General features: G+C 36.6%; 1 protein-coding gene across 1 annotated transcript; it reads right to left on the bottom strand.

Moving 5' to 3' along the window:
- Positions 1 to 7,266: 7,266 nt before the first annotated feature.
- On the bottom strand, positions 7,267 to 11,093 carry LOC311295524 (uncharacterized protein). The gene is made up of 5 exons (XM_084416970.1): positions 10,925 to 11,093; positions 8,691 to 8,731; positions 8,315 to 8,617; positions 8,100 to 8,153; positions 7,267 to 7,951 (listed from the first exon to the last, which is right to left on the bottom strand). Exons 1-5 carry the CDS (start codon positions 10,936 to 10,938, stop codon positions 7,728 to 7,730), a joined length of 636 nt encoding a protein of 211 aa, XP_084273096.1. The 5' UTR covers positions 10,939 to 11,093; the 3' UTR covers positions 7,267 to 7,727.
- Positions 11,094 to 22,354: the final 11,261 nt, after the last annotated feature.

Genomic DNA, 22,354 nt, shown 5'->3' with positions numbered 1-22,354 from the left:
TTTCATGCAATCGTTGTTGACTGATACATTTATGTTGAACTATAATAAGTATTACAGGCTGCAGGCTTTAGTGTGGTTAAACTCAACTGAAGTGCTAAACCAAAACCAGAAACGTGTTCCACTAGTTGGTCACTTGTTCATGTTGTGACAAACACAATCTCTCAGCTTTATCTACAGTGGAGGTTTAACCTTCATTCTTTTGTACCAGTTGCTATTGGGTTTTTGAATAAAATTTTTATTTTTTTATTTTTTTTCTCTCTGTACTGTTTGTTTTTGTGTGTTTGTGATTGTATAGATTCTGCTGGCTGCAAAACAAATTGCCCCTCGGGGATAATAATAAAGTTGACCTGACCTGACCTTAAATCGCAAACCAATCAGTCAGTTTCTCATTGCTTTCATGCAGGGATGATGCTCCTTGTTTGTGTTTCTAGATCTACACTTTTAATATCAGAGCATTCGATTATGCTGTGAAACATGGATAGCACTTTCACACTTTCTGTGAATGTTCAACAATGACTAAGAGGATCTTGAGTGGTGAAGTGTGGTGAGGGTGTGACACGGCGGTTGACAAAAGGAGAGCGGGTGGTTATATTCTCACATCAAAAGAGCTTTGTTGGTTTATAGCACCCCACCCTACCCCCGTCCTCCATTATTTAATTGTTAATCACTATTAAGACCTGCTAAACCTCAGGTGCAAAAGTAGGTGTATGTGATAAAGTAACCAAATAATAACAACTTTCCTTTGCATTTCTTTGAGTTTCTCTTTGTCTGTCTTTTATGTTCTATTGCAATCCCAATGATTAAAATTAGGATCATTTTAATAACAAAAACAATAAGCCTGTCAGGATAATGCACATCAACAAACGGTCACTTTAAAATTACATGGCGCATGTAAAACTATTTTAAATACATTTAAAAATAAAATAATGATTATTATTATTATTAACATTGCCTACTGTATGTTGATGCACATACAAATATTTTGCATAGAAAAAAGACCAGCAAATGTTTAAAATATAATGTAAACTGTTATAACTGATGAAATGTACAGAGTTATTGATTGTGCATAGTGTATTTTTACAATAAAAATTGATTTTTTGTTTATATTTTTCAAATTATGTCAATAATAACTCGCCTTTTTAAATATATGTTATATTTTATATTATCATAGACATGCTTTATACAGGTTCTGCCTCATCTAATTGATACCTTAGATGTAGAACCACAAAGATTCTTAATTATTTAAACTATAACTTTGTTTAAACAAATTTGTGTACTGTTTTTTTTATTTTTTCTGATCAAACATAAAGTCTTGAACAACATCAACAATTACTAAATGGATAATTTAGGAAAATGAGTAAATTATTGTAAATCGGTGATTAATCAGTAAATCAGCAATTCATATATATACAGAATCATAATTTAAGCAAATTTGGCTCTACCAACTAGGTAAGAGACTGAGACAGAGACTGGTGAAACTGAACAGTGGAAGTATACACATATATATGTACATTCGTAGGAATTAGCCACCTTTTAATCACTCGTACGAATTTGTACGAATTGGTCGTGAGATAGCGTTGGTAATTCTGTTCATCAGTAAAACAGCACAACTTTGCATGGTTTTCAGAGATATAGAAACCTATTTTATTTATATTTAAATAAATATTTAAATATTTTTTTATTTAAAATAAAGAAGATCCATTTAGTCAGCTTGAGTTATGTTTAATGAATTTAATCAGTCAGGAAAAAAAATGTTTTAGGCTCAAATTTAAAAGAGAGATGCATTATATTGCACACCTAATTATATATATATATATATATATATATATATATATATATCTGGTCGACCATCATGGTCTTTCTTGTGGTTCTGGTTGACCAAAGAAGCCATTAGTCTTATTTTATTTCAGTCATGTTTTATAATAGACATTATATATATATATATATATACAGTGAGGAAAATAAGTATTTGAACACCCTGCTATTTTGCAAGTTCTCCCACTTAGAAATCATGGAGGGGTCTGAAATTGTCATCGTAGGTGCATGTCCACTGTGAGAGACATAATCTAAAAAAAAAAATCCAGAAATCACAATGTATGATTTTTTAACTATTTATTTGTATGATACAGCTGCAAATAAGTATTTGAACACCTGAGAAAATCAATGTTAATATTTGGTACAGTTGCCTTTGTTTGCAATTACAGAGGTCAAACGTTTCCTGTAGTTTTTCACCAGGTTTGCACACACTGCAGGAGGGATTTTGGCCCACTCCTCCACACAGATCTTCTCTAGATCAGTCAGGTTTCTGGGCTGTCGCTGAGAAACACGGAGTTTGAGCTCCCTCCAAAGATTCTCTATTGGGTTTAGGTCTGGAGACTGGCTAGGCCACGCCAGAACCTTGATATGCTTCTTACAGAGCCACTCCTTGGTTATCCTGGCTGTGTGCTTCGGGTCATTGTCATGTTGGAAGACCCAGCCTCGACCCATCTTCAATGCTCTAACTGAGGGAAGGAGGTTGTTCCCCAAAATCTCGCAATACATGGCCCCGGTCATCCTCTCCTTAATACAGTGCAGTCGCCCTGTCCCATGTGCAGAAAAACACCCCCAAAGCATGATGCTACCACCCCCATGCTTCACAGTAGGGATGGTGTTCTTGGGATGGTACTCATCATTCTTCTTCCTCCAAACACGTTTAGTTGAATTATGACCAAAAAGTTCTATTTTGGTCTCATCTGACCACATGACTTTCTCCCATGACTCCTCTGGATCATCCAAATGGTCATTGGCAAACTTAAGACGGGCCTTGACATGTGCTGGTTTAAGCAGGGGAACCTTCCGTGCCATGCATGATTTCAAACCATGACGTCTTAGTGTATTACCAACAGTAACCTTGGAAACGGTGGTCCCAGCTCTTTTCAGGTCATTGACCAGCTCCTCCCGTGTAGTTCTGGGCTGATTTCTCACCTTTCTTAGGATCATTGAGACCCCACGAGGTGAGATCTTGCATGGAGCCCCAGTCCGAGGGAGATTGACAGTCATGTTTAGCTTCTTCCATTTTCTAATGATTGCTCTAGCAGTGGACCTTTTTTCACCAAGCTGCTTGGCATTTCCCCGTAGCCCTTTCCAGCCTTGTGGAGGTGTACAATTTTGTCTCTAGTGTCTTTGGACAGCTCTTTGGTCTTGGCCATGTTAGTAGTTGGATTCTTACTGATTGTATGGGGTGGACAGGTGTCTTTATGCAGCTAACGACCTCAAACAGGTGCATCTAATTTAGGATAATAAACGGAGTGGAGGTGGACATTTTAAAGGCAGACTAACAGGTCTTTGAGGGTCAGAATTCTAGCTGATAGACAGGTGTTCAAATACTTATTTGCAGCTGTATCATACAAATAAATAGTTAAAAAATCATATATTGTGATTTCTGGATTTTTTTATTTTTATTATGTCTCTCACAGTGGACATGCACCTACGATGACAATTTCAGACCCCTCCATGATTTCCAAGTGGGAGAACTTGCAAAATAGCAGGGTGTTCAAATACTTATTTTCCTCACTGTATATATATATATATATATATATATAATATGTCTATTATAAAACATGACTGAAATAAAATAAGACTAATGGCTTCTTTGGTCAACCAGAACCACAAGAAAGACCATGATGGTCGACCAGATCCAAAACCAGACCAGCACAAACCATCATCAACAACAACAACAACAACAACAACAACAACAACAACAACAGCAGCAACAACATCAACAACAACAACAAGGAAATTCATGCTGATTTAGTGATGTGATGTTTGACTCTACAAGTGAAGAAAAATAATAATTAAATAATGATCATTAACTTACATGAGAGTGAAGCATTTTTTCGTAAACTCCTCTGGGAAACACTGTGTTCTGGATCTTGATCCTCTAGTGAATCATTTCTCTGAATTATGTTTTATATATTCCTGTCGTCTTAGAATCTTAATACACCGTCATGTCACGACTTCAGTTCACGATCAAGAGTGCAGGAAGAATGCAGTGAGTTTCAGGTACACCCCCACATTCATGAGCTACAGACAAATTTGCCTTTCAGATTTTGCTTGTTTATTAACAGCGTCAGTAAATGCAGCTGATACAGAAAAACAGCTCTCACTCTCTCCTGAAAAGAAGAAATACATCAGTCAGATGTCAACCATGAGCAACATGTTTATTTGTTTTATCTTGTGCACACTGTAAGTACACAGAAAGAAAGAAATTAACTGATAAGATTGATCAGGGTTAATAAATAGGGGAACGGTAAGCAGTTCTAATTTTGACATAAACATGAAAAAATACACAAAGAATACAAAATAAATTGTATAACATGTAATTAAAAGCAAAAGCCATGACATCACCACAGTGCCTGGTTCTTTTATATATTCAGTATTGTTTAAGCAATCACGATTGCACATTAAAAATCTCAAATAAGATCCTTCAATATAGCTCAGACACTCATTCTCCGCATGTTTGTATTCTTTTGTGAGCGCACAGGATGAGCTTTCGCTCGTTCTCCTCCGCTCTGTCTTGTCGTGTGAGCGTGCAGTTTCAAGTTCACTCTGACCTTACGCTCTTCTGTCCGCGTGTGTTGTTGTGTTCTGTGTAGCACGCGGTTTGTGTTCATATCCTTTTACGCTAGTGTGTTCGCCGCGTCACACTTTTTTCTAAAAGAGAAATTTCGCAGGCGTTGTTTCAAATGCCTCGCACTAACTGCGCCTCGTGCAGAAGACCTCTCGTCGGTGGAGACCGTCACATCCTCTGCGCTTCCTGCCTGGGCCGTGACCACGCGGAAGCTGCACTCGCCAAGGGCGGCTGCCCTGAGTGCGACATGATGGATCTCTCCACCCTGCGGGCTCGACTGGCAGGTTTCACCGAAGAAGACCCCGCCTTTCCCGCTCTCTCTCTCCCTTTGCTTGAGCAGCGCAAAAAGAAGCGCCTTTCAACACACGCCGACCCAGTCCCCGCGTGCCACGCTCTCTCTTGAAGAAACTCCCTCGCCGGTCCTGTTCACACAGGCGGACCAGCGCCCCTCTCTGCAAGCGCCAGGTCTCGTCTCTTTTGGGGCATCAGACGAGGACGAGGAGAAGGATGACAGCCTTTCCAATGCTGCATCCGACTGTGACGAGTGGGCGGGCTCCGCTTCCGGCCCCGCACCGTCAACACAAGCCAGCACGAGAATGGGCCTTGATGCAGAGATTCTCCGTGTGCTGACCAGGGCCGTCAAAGACCTCGGGCTCGAGTGGTCTTCGCCCGAGGAGCCCACACGCAGCAGGCTGGATGAGTGGTTCCTGTAGGGGCGCCGGCCGGCCCCTCAGCAGAGACCCGCCCCCTTCTTCCCAGAAGTGCACGACGAGCTGACTAAGTCGCGGAAAGCGTGCTTAAAGCCTTCCTTTTCCTCAACGCTCTCCTCTGTGGACGGTGCGATGGAGAAAGGCTACGAGGCGATTCCTCCCCTCGAGGAAGCGGTGGCCGCTCACCTCTGCCCACCCACCGCTGCTGGATGGAAGGCCAAAGTGTCACATCCATCGAAGCCTTGCCGCACCACTTCAGCTCTCGCCGGCCGCGCTTACGCCACCGCTGGCCAAGCTGCTTCGCCGCTTCACACCATGGCTGTCCTCCAGGTGTTTCAGGCTAAACTTCTCCGGCCTGAACCAGAGGCTTTCAGGGACCTGCGCAGCGCCACAGACCTGGCCCTGCGAGCCACGAAATCGACAGCCCAATCGATTGGTCGAAGCATGGCTAACCTGACGGTGCTTGAGCGTCAAGCGTGAAACTGCTCGTAAAACTGTAATATGCACTTTTCATGATTAGGTAATCGCGGCTGCTGTAATCTTATTCACATTTGTTTTTCTGATTAATTGTTTTGCTCTATGAGAAAGAGCTCTATGAGTGGGTGAGTGGGTGGGTGGATGATTGGGTGAGTGGGTGGAGAATTTTAACTGTGACAAGATGATTGACAGGCCAGGATGTGACAGAGCAACCATTAAAGACGCAATTGTATGACATGATAGTATATCCCAAAGCTTGCCTACTCTTCTGCTACTCAAAAGTATGTACTTTTTCTTCACAAAAAAAGTACATACTTTTAGGGCGTAGTATAGGCGATTTGAGAAGCAGCACAAGTTTTGAAACGTTTTTTCCGAGTATGGCCCTTCATGACGTCGTAAAGTGCGGAATTCCTTGTATGGGCACTTCTACTGGAAAAGCGAGTGCACACACACATCAACCAGGGGTGCGTTTCCCGAAAGCATCGTTGGCTAACTATGGTCGCAAGTTCATCGCAATGTCCATTGAACTCTATTGGTAACGAGGGAACTTGCGACCATAGTTGGCTAACGATGCTTTCGGGAAACGCACCCCAGAGCAAGAGCAACGCCCCTCAACGTGCAAGTGTGTTTGTTTGTTCCCGGCATTTTGGTGATGAATGTTTTATAAATAAAGCCCAGTTCGATGCTGGATTTGCAGATCGTTTGAAACTGAAACATGGAGCGGTCACAGTGAGATAGTATCCCAATCATGAGTCGAAAACCGCAGGCGGTAAGTAACATCAAATGTCTGTTTTGTTGTCAATCAGCAACAAGTGCATATAATGTTAACAACATGAAAGTATAGTGAATCAAACGTTCTCCAGGGATAATGCGATGATGAATATTGTGCGTGACTCTTTAGCTCCGCCCACGGCACGCCTCCAAGAGCTCGACCGTTTTCAGAAAGAATCGGTACAGCATCTGTCTTTTATAAATCTGATAAAACTAAAGACTCTTCGGAGATATGAAGGATGCAATACTACTCTATATACTCAAGATTAACATTTCTGCTGAGAAGATGTGAGATCATTTCAATTTTGCAGATATTCAAGGTAACTTTTTAAACAGAATATTCAGTACCAATAATGAGGTAGACTGAAAAGTATAATGGAATTTGTTTGGATCATTTATGAGAAAACATTTCCTTTTAGTGAAAATCTTATAACGTGCAAGGTATCTGAACACCAACATTGGTAAATTTCATCCACACATTTAGTGTGTTTTGTACATAAAGAGATTATGAAATGAAACACAAGACTCTTTGCCTCTCTGAAAGTACCTGGGAAAACTGAAATGCATTCTCATGAAGCTTCAACACTGGTTTTATGGACAGATATTACAGCCCTGCATGGAGCTAAGCGTTTTATTTGTTGCAGACTGAATGTATGAACACTGAAATAAACCTTTCAATGATGTAATAACAGGAATTAATCAGATTTAGTCAATTAAAATTTAATGAACATAAAATAATGCATGAATACAAAAGGGATTTACTACTAGCAAACACAACATGATGAAAGAACACTTGTGGTGTAGATTTATTCAATAGTTCCTGTTTCACTGTTTCAACATCTCAACAATGCAGTGCATGTATAAGGCAAGAATATATCAGCACAATAAACACCATAATGAACCAAGCTGTAACAATTGAACTAAATGTAAAAAAACGTCATTAGCGGAAGTAAAAATGAAAGCTTTTAGACCTGACTTCTCTGTCTCTGTTTGTTGTATATGTTCATGTGTATAGTTAAAAAGCAACAAAAAGAATAAAAACAAAAAAATACTGGCAAACACAACATGATGAAAGAACACTTGTGGTGCAGAATTGTTCAGGCAGAAATACACTGACAGTCTCGTTCATTTTTATCTTGAACAAAACATCAGAAAAGCTTTTAGACCTGACTTGTCATTTCTGTCTCTGTTGGTTGTTGTTCAGAAGAGGATAAGGCAGTGTGGGTTCTCTTTCTCAAGAGAAATGTGATTAAACCAGCTATAAGCACTGTTAATACTACAGGTAATACAATGTAAACCCAGAGCAAAGGCGATGATGTCACCTCATCTGAACCTGTTACTTTTCCTTGATCAGTTAATCCATTTCCTTTTTCTGCTGGTGATTCTGCAACAAAAAAGTGAAGAAAAACAACATGACCGCACTGTGATAAAGACAACAGATCCGGCTATAATTTATATACAGCAGCATTCAGACTGGAGAATCACTAGTGGACATCAACTTTCTAATATATTAATAAACAAGATTCACACACCGTTGATGATCAGCTGTAGAGTCCTAAACTCAGATGAGTGTGAGATGAGGCACACTGTAAAAAAAAAATCCCGTAAAAAAACGGCAGCAAAGTTAGAGCAAATATCCATTTCACAAAATTACAGGCAAAAAACATAAAAATACAGAATTGATAAATAACAGGCATCACTGTATAATGACAAAATGGTAAAATTTTGTAAAAAAATAGCCCATAACCTGTAAAATTACACTTTTTTTTTACATCGCAGCTGAACTCTCCTGCATCAGTGTAAGTGAGATTGATGAGTTTGATGGAGAAGTTTCCTCTCTCATACTCATCAGGGAATGTTTCAGCTCTGTTCTTGTAGTCTGGGTCCTGTTTCTCTGAATGACGGCCTTCAACTATTTTATACACATTCTTGCTGCCATTGTGTCTCCAATATACATTAATGTCTTCAAGTTTATAATCATGTTCAGTGGAAGAACACGGCAGGAGAACTGAACCACCAATAACAGCCTCTACTGTTTCCCGCAGAGACACTGAAACAACACAAACATTAACTGGAAACACAGTCTACCATTTATGCAGTTTAAGTGTTTGTTTCATCCTCACCTTTATTTATCAGCACTGCAAACACACAGATGAAGCTGAAACTGCAGAAACACACACAAAAATGGATTTACTTAACCTCAACCAGAAGAGCATTTTGCAAGCAACTTTTAAACATTCATAGAAAGCTCACGCACCCAAATGAATGAAAACCAGGTGCAAGAAAACAGAAGGCACTAAATCTCATCTCAACACAATCATTGAATCGTTATGCTCTTATTAATCAGAACATCAATATTTGTAAGATTTTTCTGAACAGTTATTGGGTCATTGGGTAATATTGATCTGTGAATTTGACTGTTTGTGAATCAGGCATTTGTGGACACAGTTTTTCAAGTAGATTTTGTAAAAAGAAAAATATTGTTTTTATTTTTAAGTGAACTGTTTGTTCAGTTAGTTTGGACAGTTTGTTCTGCCCTCACACAAAGAAACGTGAATTTTAAAATAATGATGTGCATGGATGATTCATTTATAATAAATACTGTAATATTACATACAAAAATAAGAACTGTCAATTTTGGGTCCATAGTGAATTTAATCAATACTTCTTATAATCCATGTAGTTATTATTTCAATTTAACTTTTTCATAAATCATCATCTCAGGCCAACTAAATGGAAACATTCATAGTCTGTTGCTATTATTATTGATCATTATTTTCATTAAAAAATATAAAACATAGACCTATAGCCTAACTCATATACACTCAAAAAAATTATCTTTTGAACGAACTTAATTAAATTAAGGAAAGGTTTTCTACGAAATTGAATGACATTTTTCCAACAAAATCGAAATAGTTTGAAATAATTTGTTGTAATCTTGTTGTATGAATTTAAATTAATTTACTCATTCCTGCTAGATAAAGTTTTGTCAGGTTAACTACATCTTGTTTTTGTCCTGCCTTAAATAACCAACATTATAATTTTTGTTAATTTGACTCTATGGTCTCTTCTAATGATAGACACTACCAATGTTCAATTGAATTATTACTTGAGCAGGTCTGTGAGTGAGGTTTACACAGTGTATACTGAGTGCTCACAGCCTGAACCCAAGGTTTAATGCACATATCATAATACTGAGCCCACAGCCTAAACACAGTCGCCCCTCTTCTGCATAATGGTAACCACAAAATTCAAAAACATTACAGAAAGTCCTCTAAGTGTATAACATAACTGAACATTAAACACTAACATTAACTAACAACATCTTTCCATTAACTGAAAAACACATAAAATAACACTTTTTCCCTAAATTGACCCTCTTAATGCAGTCCCTTGCAAAGCATGCTGGGAACTACAGATCCACTGCCCAGTTAGATGTCAACAACAATGATTCATGTAGTTTTCACACAAATGAATTAGGTTGATTGAACACAATTAAATTAAGTTGTGGCAATATTAAACAATCATGTTACTTTTGCTTATTGTAATTAATTATTTTAACAAGAGGCCAAAATTCTTTTTTTGAGTGACATCCGGTTAAGACGAACGAAAAATATTCATGTTGACTCAATTAAAAAAAAATTAGTAAACCAACTTTTTAAAAAATTACATTGATTACATTTAATGAAATTAAGCTGGAATCATTTCTATGAAGGGTTGTGTTGTATATGCTCATTTTAATTAATGAAATTGAACAAAGAGCTAAAATCATTTTTTTGAGTGTAGTGTGCTTCAGATGAATCTCTCTTTGGATGCATTCTGTCATTTGACCATCTTTATTCAACTAAACTGTAAAAATCCATCAATTTACAACTAATTTAGCAAATATTCTAATTATTTCCCTTAATAATATTTTGGATGATCATTAACATGCACAGGTTAAAATCTCTAACGTTAAATTGTTACAGTTTAGCAGTTGATCTTAAGTTGGCTCTTCACATATGACCAGTGTAATGCTAGGCAAATCAAAATAGAAACTAAAACTAACTGCACATGCACTGGTTAGAACGGCAGGCTAATACAAAATGCTAACACTAATACTAACTGACTAAATTAAAATGTTAGTAGCTATTTACTGCAGATACACCTCTTCATAAACCAAGTCATTAATGTATTCATGACATTAAATGCGGTCACCGATAAAGGTTTGTTTACACAAAACAGTCATTGGCCAAAGCGGATAAACCAGACCAAAAGCGAAAGCAAACACCAGCGCTTCGGTGCTGTCTGGGAAGGAAAGGCTATAGGCTACTACACGCCTTTGTCCAAACAGCGTTTCATTCAGAAATCATCCTACCTGGTGATCATCATAGTGCCCTGTAATTATTCACATACTGTTTTAAAATATATAACGTATGAAATTAGGATCAGATGCTACTTTTAAACAGAAAGTAGGCGATCGCAAAACTTCCGCATCAATATGCCAGGAGTCGTTAATCAAATGTAAGTGACGTCAACCTGACTTCGACGCACACAGATTTATTTCAAATAGTAGGCTAGGCTTGTTTGGGACGCGCCTTGCCTCGCCTCGCCTGAAATGTAGTCGAGAGTTGGCGGCTGCAGTGAGAGGAGGAGTGAAAAAAGCGCAGGCAAGCCGGACAGTTCTCTCTTCTCGCAGTGGATCTGACACCTGTGAGATCAAAGATGGATATCGCGGGTGTTGCTGGGTCATTCTACAGAAACGTCGACTTTTGGTATGGCAAGATGTCTTAAAATTGATTTTTTTTTCTAACATTTAAACTTACACCACATTATTAGATTACCCTTTGACTTTATGAATACGCATAAATTACAGCTTAATGAATTTTAAAAAATTTTGTACATTTATTTAAAGACCGCATGTACCATTTTTTTTTTTTTTTTTTTTTTGTCACTGGTGTTACCTTACTTCTTTGGCAATATTAAAGGTTTTTTATGAAATATTATTTCAATTTTTTTTTCAGCACATGTCTACAGACAGAGTTAGTGAAAAATAATAATACCGCAGCAAATAAGGAGATTGTTTTATTTATTTTAATCAGGTTTGTTAAAAGTGTGCTTGAATGAGGTTAGTACCATCTATTTGCTATAACAATGAAAATATTTGAAAACCAGTTAAAATCAAGTAATGATGCAATCCTTTAAATCTTAACTTTTGAGTGTAGCAGAATAAAATGGATGGAACATTATTACTATGTCACATGTGACATTGCATTTAATGTGACAGAAAAAAAGACAGTAACACTAGTGATACAATAAAGTTTATCTATAAATGGAAGTCCCTGGTGTTACTGGTGTTAACCCATAAGAAAGGTGACACCAGTGACAGTAACACCAGTGACAATTTTCATGAAATATTAATTTTACAAAATGGCTGCTGCAAGATAACAAACCACATGTTGTCAATCATGGTATACTAACTAAATTAAGTAGTTTAATCCATTTGTATTCTAGTTTTTTTTTTTTTTTTTACAATTACCTAACAGTAAAGTAGGTCATACCAGTGACTTCAACTAAAAGCTTCATATGAAATCATGAGATAAATGAGAAGATTTCTGCTAACTGAAAAGAGACAGTGGATCTACCATGGGCTTTTCTTAGATATTCAGGAAATTGGAAGAAGGAAGTCAAGTGATGTCATCAGTGTGATTTTTATTTCAAAATAAGAGATTTTTGTTTAACGGTAACACCAGTGACACAACTCCAGGGGACCAATACTTTCATTATAAATTTTATATTTATTCTGCATTTTTTTATATATATCATTTACATAATATATTTGATAATTATGTATACATTATTGTATTTTAAATGGTGTAAAAATCTGTTATTGACCTCAAAATAAAGCATTTTCCCTCTGTACATGGCTTTGGGGACGAACACTTCTGTGGTGCTTGAAATTCTATATAATTAATAAAAATCAAATATTGCCACATTGATGGCTCAAGAGGGTGTAATTGTTCAAATAACATATTGTTTTATTTTAAAATGTAAAGAAATTGTAACACTAAAGTGTTTTTTAAGTGTAATATTTCTGTAAAGGTTAGGGATAGAAAAATGGACATTTTCATAGAATGACCCTGCTAATAAACTGGATGTAGGTAAGTTCTTATTGATTAAGTTTTAATTCAAGTTCTTAATTCAAGTTTACTTTTCACGATGTTTAGTGGATTTTTTTTTTCTTTTGTTACTTTAAATAGATTATCCTCCTGAAGTTCTGTTTGCTTCCGTGTGTTAATAAATTTCATTTTATTTTGTATCAAAAATGTTGTTGTGTGTTGTTCCTCCTTTCCCCACAATGTTCTTTATTGCTCCTTCCTATCCCGAGACTGGGAATGAACGTAATATATGTGATAACAGGAATCAATGAATCAGATTTAGTAAAAAATTGTATCAAACATAAAATAATACATAAAGAGTACAAAATCCATTTAATACTGGCAAACAATCATTGCATGTGAGTGCGAAGAAGTCAGAAATGACAAAGGTGTGAAAGAAATGACAGAGAACACTCAAAAAAATGAACTAAGGTTGTGCACTTTACATAATATATTTATATTTAGTTTACTTATAATAATTGTGTTTGTTGACTTGAAATGTTTTTTTTTCTATTAAGGTCCATATAATTATGTCTCAACTTAACAGTACAAAATCCTAACGTGTTGTCTAAATACAAACCATTTATGTTAAGTAAAAAATACTTACATCCAGCGGGTGGCAGTATAGTGCGACGCCAACTGCCATTTTGCCCTAACTTAATTTGATTGTGTTCAATCTGCTTAATATGTAAAATTTAAGGTTACTTAATCCGTTTGTGTTGGATTACATGAATGATTTGTGTTGCATTAACTGAAACTGGGCAGTGCTTGTTAGTTCCCAGCATGCTTTGCATATGGTTGAATTAAGAGAGAATAAATGTTAAAATTAAATGTTATTTTACGGGGGGTTTTTTGAGAAAATGAGAAAAGGGGAAGACTTGATAGTGTGTAATTGTGGTAATGTTCAATTACATTGGAATTATTAGAACCATTTAAATTACAGTGGGTTACCATTGTGGAGACGTGTGGAGCATTTTGTTTGGCTGTGGACTGATTCAGTTACTTTTAACTGCTTTGGTTGAAGGAGTATGTAAATCTTAGCATTTAAAATGCTAATATGTGCTACTGCTAGCAAATAGCTAGCTGTAGTGTAGTCTATCAATTTAATTCTATGTCACTAAAATAAATGAAATATTAATGAATGATGAAAATAACAGTCACATAAGTTGGATGCAAATTAAGTAAATTAGTTGGTCCAAAACATTGCAAATTAGTTGGGCTGACAAATGTTGACATTAAATTAAGCTGTGTCCAACTATAGTAAATAAGTTGAATCAACCTTAATAAATTAAGTTGACCCAACGTAAGAACATTAAATTGGAATAACAGAATTGCATAATGCTGAAATAAAGCAAGTTAATCATGTGGAAATCATTTCCATGATTTTTTTATGTTCATTCAAAAGAGTTATTTTTTTGAGTGAAGATTCTTAAAGTGAACATTCCATTGTCACCTTTACTTTTTCTATTACATTTGTTTCCTAAGGAGATCGAGTTAAAAAATAAAGTATATATTTATAAATATATGGGTAACACTTTAGAATACTCTATTTTACTTACTACATAACTAATAAGGAATTATTGAAGAACTAATAGGTAATTCTTCATTAACCACTTCTTCACTACTGTTAACTACTAAGGAAGATGTGTTAACTAATCAGTATGTAATAGAATTTTATGATTGTGTTAAGTAACAGTTAGTTAATCAATAACTAATGAATTATGTCATATCTCCTGAAGAACTACTATTAATTACTAATTAAGGTTCAAGAAAAATAACTAAGAATTAACTAATGAACAGTCATACAAAACTACATTGAGTTGTGACCTTCCTTATTTACTAATGTTATTAATAGAAGAAAATACAATTTTAACAAATGCATATAAATGTTAAAGAGGTTTTGTATGTGGTTTTGTGAGAGTGTTCTGTAAGAAATAAACTTCAGAAAGGAACCCCACTCAAGTGCCTTGCCTTAACTAACCTCAGATTAGTTTTTATATTGTACAGTACTGTGTGTGTCTGTATTGCTCAGCATAGAATGCCATTGAGTAAATTCATGTATCTGAGGCAACAACTGAGGGAAAATGAACATGTAGGGAACTTATTAGTAATTAATAAATAGTTGTTAGATAATTCTTCAGGAATTACTTAGAACCTGAAACAGGATTCTAAAGTGAAAATTTGTAATTAATAAAGAATTACCACATACTTCCCACTCAAATCGAACTTACTGTTAAAAAAAAAACACTATTAACATAATCATCTTAACCTTTGTAAAATACATGACAATGACTCGTTTAGGGTACATGATATCTTCCTTTATTTCAGATAAGGACATTTCTTAATACAGCTTATTTTGTTTTTGTCACGGTTAATCGATCTGTGTGTTCATTTTGCGTATCTGAAAACTCTTGGAACTCAGATAAAAACTATTCCAAGTGTAATCACCCGGTCTCTGTTCTCCACTTATCTTTCTTATTAGTGCTGAATGACTAAAACTGTCTAAAAAACGAAAAAATATTGTTCAGTGCTTTTTACTTTTTAACCTCCTGAGACCCTGCACAGAAAGAAAGAAATTAAATGATGTGATATCAGGAATTAATGAATCAGTGAACGATGAGCAGTTCACGCCAACAATTTTTATGTTGGCTTTAATTAACTTTTTATGTCAACAGGTTCCACATAACTGGGTTACGTTAAACAAACATAATTTGTTCATGTAACTTCAACATCATGGAATTAAGTCATTAATCATTCAGTTAAGTTTAATTGTACAGTATCACATTGATTAATCAATCATTAAGTCATTCATCCATCCATTAAGATTTCCTTTATTTTAGTGACATATAATCAAATTAATAGACTGTAGCTAACTATTTACTAGCAATAGCACATATTAGCATCTCAAATAATAAAATGTACATGTTCCTTCAGCCAAAGCAGCTGAATAACTTAATCAGTCCACAGGCTAAAATGCTCCACTCTTCTCCACAATGGTAATCCACTGTAATTTAAATGGTTCTAATAATTCCAATGTAATTGAACATTAAACACAATTACACATATCAAGTCTCATTTTCTCAAAAAAACATAAAATAACACTTAATTTTTACATTTATTCTCTCTTAATTCAACCATGTGCAAAGCATGCTGGGATCTATCAAGCACCGCCCCATTTCAGTTCACGAGTTCATGAAATCTAATAGTATTATGCGTATTTGGCTTGCTGTCCAGGGGAGGGCTCCGAGCTCGGAATTTTGCCCAAACCCAGAGTACTCCCCCTATACTGGGGTAGACCCAGCCGAGTGCGTGATGGGGTGGTGGAGGGATGCTGAGAAACTTGTCGTGAGACAGAAAGTGAGGAAAAGCTTTATTTATACTGGCTTCCTCTTGAGTTGATTGGTTGATTACCTGAACGTGCTCCTCACGAACTTTGTTACATAAAACTTCATTTAATGCAACACAAATCATTCATGTAATCCAACACAAACGGTTTAAGTAAACTTAAAATTTACACATATTTAAGCAGATTGAAAACAATCAAATTAATTTAGGACAAAATGTATAGCAATTGTGTTGCTTAAAGGGATACTCCACTTTTTTTGGAAATAGGCTCATTTTACAACTCCCCCAGAGTTAAACAGTTGAGTTTTACCGTTTTCGAATCCATTCAGGCAGATCGGCTCTGGGGGGGTCCCACTTTTAGCATAGCTTAGCATAATGAATTGAACCGGACAAGACCATTAGCATCTCTCTCAAAAAAATTAACAAAGAGTTTCGATATTTTTCCTATTTAAAACTTGACTCTTCTGTAGTTACATCGTGTACTAAGACCGACGGAAAATGAAAAGTTGCAATTTTCTAGGCTGATATGGCTAGGAACTATACTCTCATTCCTGCGTAATAATCAAGAAACTTTGCTGCAGTATCATGGGTGAAGCAGGCGTAATGATTTGACGCAGCACCTGATAATAGTCCCCAGCTCAGTAGCCTATTATCAGGCGGCATGTGCTGCGTCATATCATTACGCCTGCTTCACCCATGATCCCCAGACCCGGAGATCGGCTGAATGGATTCGAAAACGGTAAAACTCAACTGTTTAACTCTGGGGGACTTGTAAAATTAGCATATTTCCAAAAAAAGTGGAGTATCCCTTTAAGCTCATTTTAAAGGTGCTCTAAGTGATGTTGGGTGACGTCACTTCTTGTTGACGTTTAAAGTATTACGCTTGTTCGACTTGAACCGGCGCTGCACAGACCGATCGGTGAATGACATCAAACTACCGCGAAAAACAATTCAAAAGCATAAGGAGCCGTCTGCTCTCTATTCGCTATTGCGGTATTTTGATGTCATTCACCCATCGGTTTGTGCAGCGCCGGTTCAAGTCGAACAAGCCAAACAAAACGGAGGCTAGCTAGACCCTCCCTCCTCCTCATCCACGCACTAACCCCCCTAACCCCACCCCCAAATCCTTCTTGTCGGTTATTGGCTGGAACAGTTTATGTTTCGTGGTGCAGGTGAGCCCAGTTTGTTTTTGTTGCCATTTGTGGAGCCTGTGGTGTCTACAGAGACCGCGTTTTTGTACAGTGTGTTCAGGGGACAGGCAGCTAGCGGATAGTGAGGAGATGTTTGCTGTATGTGACAAAAAAAAAATTGGCCTAAAAAACGTGTGACATCACTTAGAGCACCTTTAAGCAATTTGAACAAGCAGCAAAATGGCAGTTGGCGTCGCACTATACTGCCACCCTCTGGATCTAAGCATTTTTTACTTAACATAAATGGTTAGTGTTTAGACAACGCGTTAGGATTTTGTACTGTTAAATTGAGATAATTACGTGGACCTTAATAGAAAAAAGCATTTCAAGTCAACAAACACAATTATTGTAAGTAAACTAAATATAAATGTTATGTAAAATCCACAACCTTCCTTGTTCATTTTTTTTGAGTGTTCATATTTTAACATAAACATGAAAAAAAAAAAAAAAAATACAAAATAAATGTAATATTGGCTAGCACAACACCATGAAAGAACAGAAATGTTAAGGCAGCAACATAACAGTCTCTTTTAGCCAACAATGTTCCTGTTTCAGTGTTTCAAGATCCTTTTCTGTTATACATTCTGTATAAGAATAACGGGATGCCAATAGAAATAATTTAACAGCTCAAAACAACTTGAAAGAACCAATGGAACCTGAAACAATTTGTCAGAAAACTGAAAGGAAACTTTTAAATCTGCCTGTCACGTTTTGTTCTTTCGTGACAGAGGAGAATAAGGCAGCTTGAATTCTTTTTTTCAAGGACAATTACGATCAAATAATACAGACAATATAAGCAAATGCCATGATATCACCACATTGTCCTGAAAAATATTCTTCTCATTTATGAGAAAACTTTAACTTTTTACTACATTTGCAAATTTCTTCTTCAGTTTATTGTATCTTACGGAGCCCCCCTAGTCCCACTTTGGCAAAAAAAAATTATTATAACTATCTTGTGGCCTCAAGATAGTAACTCGTGGCCTCAAGATACTAACTCGTGGCCTCAAGATAGTAACTCGTGGCCTCAAGATACTAACTCGTGGCCTCAAGATAGTAACTCGTGGCCTCAAGATAGTAACTCGTGGCCTCAAGATAGTATATCTCGTGGCCTCAAGATAGTAACTCGTGGCCTCAAGATAGTAACTCGTGGCCTCAAGATACTAACTCGTGGCCACGAGAAAGTAAGTTTTTTCAAGGCGAATGTTCCCTTTAATGTTTCCATGGCGACGCGTCACGCGATACACTGCAGCCACAATAATACTGTATTAGATGTGTCGCTTTTATTTCGCTTTTCCTTTTTTATTCAAAATATTCACAAACTTGCTTACCATGTCATCAACTAGCCCCTGAGAGTACGGCGCCACATTTAGAATGTTCAGTGCTGCCAGATTCAAACTGTGCTTTCGCGCATTGGCTGGCGCTGAGCCAGAGTCAGACGCGTTCAGCGCTGTCATCACAACTAAGCAGTTTTTTCAACTTCATAATGTTTATTTTTGGTTTCAGATATTTAAATACACATAAGCACGAGTAAAACAATACATTTGGAGTTTGTAAAACACACTGATGTCTGTGAAGCAGCAATAACAATCTATTCAAATATAATTTGCCGACATGTGTTATTCATATTAGACAAACATAGTGCAAGACAAGGAACTATAAAGTTTACTCTATTCTTCTCAGTTCACGGGCCACTTTTTTGCATTTATTTCGGGAGAAACTGATGAATTCACGTGCTGTAAATCCGACTGACAGGACAACATTGCAGCGCCCATCTCATGTTATAGATCAAGATTATTTATAAAGGTTTTTAAACGAGCCCAGAGTCGGACGCGTTCAGCGCTGTCATCACAACTAAGCAGTTTTTCAACTTCATAATGTTTATTTTTGGTTTCAGATATTTAAATACATAAGCACGAGTAAAACAATACATTGGAGTTTGTAAAACACACATGTCTGTGGAAGCAGCAATAACAATCTATTCAAATATAATTTCCCGACATGTGTTATTCATATTAGACAAACATAGTGCAAGAGTCAAGACAAGGAACTATAAAGTTTACTCTATTCTTCTCAGTTCACCGGCCACTTTCTTGCATTTATTTCGGGAGAAACTGATGAATTCACGTGCTGTAAATCCGACGGACAACATTGCAGCGCCCATAACGTTATTATAGATCAAGATTATTTATAAAGGTTTTTAAACAACACACTCACTTACACGTATGTGAGAATCGGAATATCAGATAGGCTAGTTGATGACATGGTAAGCAAGTTTGTGAATATTTTGAATAAAAAAGGAAAAGCGAAATAAAAGCGACACATCTGTCATACAGTATTATTGTGGCTGCGGTCAATCGCGTGACGCGTCGCCATGGAAACATTAACATGGAAACGTTCGCCTTGAAAAAACTCACTTTCTCGTGGCCACGAGTTAGTATCTTGAGGCCACGAGTTAGTATCTTGAGGCCACGAGTTAGTATCTTGAGGCCACGAGATATACTATCTTGAGGCCACGAGTTACTATCTTGAGGCCACGAGTTACTATCTTGAGGCCACGAGTTACTATCTTGAGGCCACGAGTTACTATCTTGAGGCCACGAGTTACTATCTTGAGGCCACAAGATAGTTATAATAATTTTTTTTTGCCAAAGTGGGACTAGGGGGGCTCCGTAGTATCTAAATAAAGCTTTCAATTATGTGTTATGTCCTAAGACGTAATACTTGTGTTAGATTCCCCTCCTGAAGTTCTGTTTGCTTCCGTGTGTAAATAAATTTCATTTTATTTTGTATCAACAATGTTGTTGTGTGTTGTTCCTCCTTTCCCCACAATGTTCTATATTGCTCCTTCCCTAGACTGGGAATTAACGTAATATATGAGATAACAGGAATCAATTAATCAGATTTAGTAAATGAAATTTTATCAAACATAAAATAATACATAAATAGTACAAAATGCATTTAATACTGGCAAACAATCATTGCATATGGGAGTGCGAAGAAGTCAAACATTTTTGGAAAGGTGTGAAAGAAATGACAGAGAAGATTCTTGATGTTAACATTCCATTGTCACCTTTATTTTTTCTACTACATTTGTTCCCTAAAGAGATCAAGTTAAAAAAGAAAGACGGCTTATTTCTTTAAATTGGAAAAATATTTGTGCACCAATAGGACGTTGGCTAAAAGAAATTGTAAACAAATATGTCAATGGAAAAGATGACTTATATTTTAAGGGACAAATATACAGTTTTTGATGGAGTTTGGGGGCCTTTCAGATCGTTCTTAAAATGTGGTGGACTTGGAAAAGTGTTAATAAAAGACTAAGAAAAGAGGAGGTATAGAAAATCAATGTTAAATACTGAGAGGCTGTTTTTGTTTTGCTCTTGCTTTCTGTTACATGGAAATGTATATGTTCATGTGTATAGTTAAAAAGTAAAAAAAAAATACTGGCAAACACAACATGATGAAAGAACACTTGTGGTGCAGAAATGTTCAGGCAGAAATACACTGACAGTCTCGTTCATTTTTATCTTGAGCAAAATATCAGAAAAGCTTTTAGACCTGACTTGTCATTTCTGTCTCTGTTGGTTGTTGTTCAGAAGAGGATAAGGCAGCGTGGGTTCTCTTTCTCAAGAGAAAGATTAAACCAGCTATAAGCACTATTAATCCTACAGGTAATACAATGTAAACCCAGAGCAAAGGCGATGATGTCAACTCATCTGAACCTGTTTCTTTTCCTTGATCAATTAATCCATTTTCTTTTTCTGCTGATGATTCTGCAACAAAAAAAGTGAAGAAAAACAACATGACCGCACTGTAATAAAGACAACAGATCCGGCTATAATTTATATACAGCAGCATTCAGACTGGAGAATCACTAGTGAACATCAACTTTCTAATCATATATTAATAAACAAGATTCACACACCGTTGATGATCAGCTGTAGAGTCCTAAACTCAGATGTGTGTGAGATGAGGCACACTGTAAAAAAAAAAAATCCCGTAAAAAAACGGTAAATCTCTGGCAGCAAAGTTTCCAGCCGGATTCCGTCAAATTACAGCAAATATCCATTTCACAAAATTACAGGCAAAACCCATAAAAATACAGAATTGATAAATAACAGGCATTCACTGTATAATGACAAAACGGTAAAATTCTGTAAAAAAATACAGACCATTACCTGTCAAATTACACTTTTTTTTTACAGTGCATCTGAACTCTCCTGCATCAGTGTAAGTGAGATTGATGAGTTTGATGGAGAAGTTTCCTCTCTCATACTCATCAGGGAATGTTTCAGCTCTGTTCTTGTAACGAGGGTCCTGTTTCTCTGAATGACGGCCTTTAACTATATCATACACATGCTTGCTGCCATTGTGTCTCCAAAACACATTAATATCTTGAGGTTTCAGATCATGTTCAGTGGAAGAACACGGCAGGAGAACAGAACCACCAATAACAGCCTCTACTGTTTCCTGCAGAGACACTGAAACAACACAAACATTAACTGGAAACACAGTCTACCATTTATGCAGTTTAAGTGTTTGTTTCGTCCTCACCTTTGTTTATCAGCACTGCAAACACACAGATGAAGCTGAAACTGCAGAAACACACACAAATGGATTTACTTAACCTCAACCAGAAGAGCATTTTGCAAGCAACTTTTAAACATTCATAGAAAGCTCACGCACCCAAATTAATGAAAACCAGGTGCAAGACACAAAATAGAAGGCACTAAATCTCATCTCAACACAATCATTGAATGGTTATGCTCTTATTAATCAGAGCATCAATATTTGTAAGATTTATTCTATCTGAACAGTTATTGGGTCATTGGGTAACAGTGATCTGTGAATTTGAGAGCCCGATCTCACGGGAAAACGTACAAATTCTAAGAGGTGGCTTATTCGTACGAATTCATACGACCTGACTCGTACGAATTAGTACGATTTTTGCAAAATCGTACATATTTTACGAATTGGCCAATTCGTATGAATTCATACGAATGACCTACCCCTGACCCCGCCCCTAAACCTACCCATCACGTGGGTTTAGACAAATCGTACAAATTCGTACGAGTGAGGTCGTACGAATTAGTACGAATTAGCCAACTTTTT

The sequence above is a fragment of the Rutilus rutilus genome (assembly GCF_951802725.1).
Source record: "Rutilus rutilus genome assembly, chromosome: 8".
Taxonomy (NCBI): Eukaryota; Metazoa; Chordata; class Actinopteri; order Cypriniformes; family Leuciscidae; genus Rutilus; species Rutilus rutilus.
This window is presented reverse-complemented; position numbering and strand designations above follow the sequence as displayed.

What these genes read in the sequence shown, in the direction of transcription:
- LOC311295524 (XM_084416970.1), bottom strand. An exon ending in TGCAGTGCTGATAAATAAAG is followed by an intron (nt 8,618 to 8,690) that starts GTGAGGATGAAA and finishes GTGTTGTTTCAG; the next exon opens with TGTCTCTGCGGGAAACAGTA. An exon ending in AAAAAAGTGTAATTTTACAG is followed by an intron (nt 8,154 to 8,314) that starts GTTATGGGCTAT and finishes TTTTTTTTACAG; the next exon opens with TGTGCCTCATCTCACACTCA.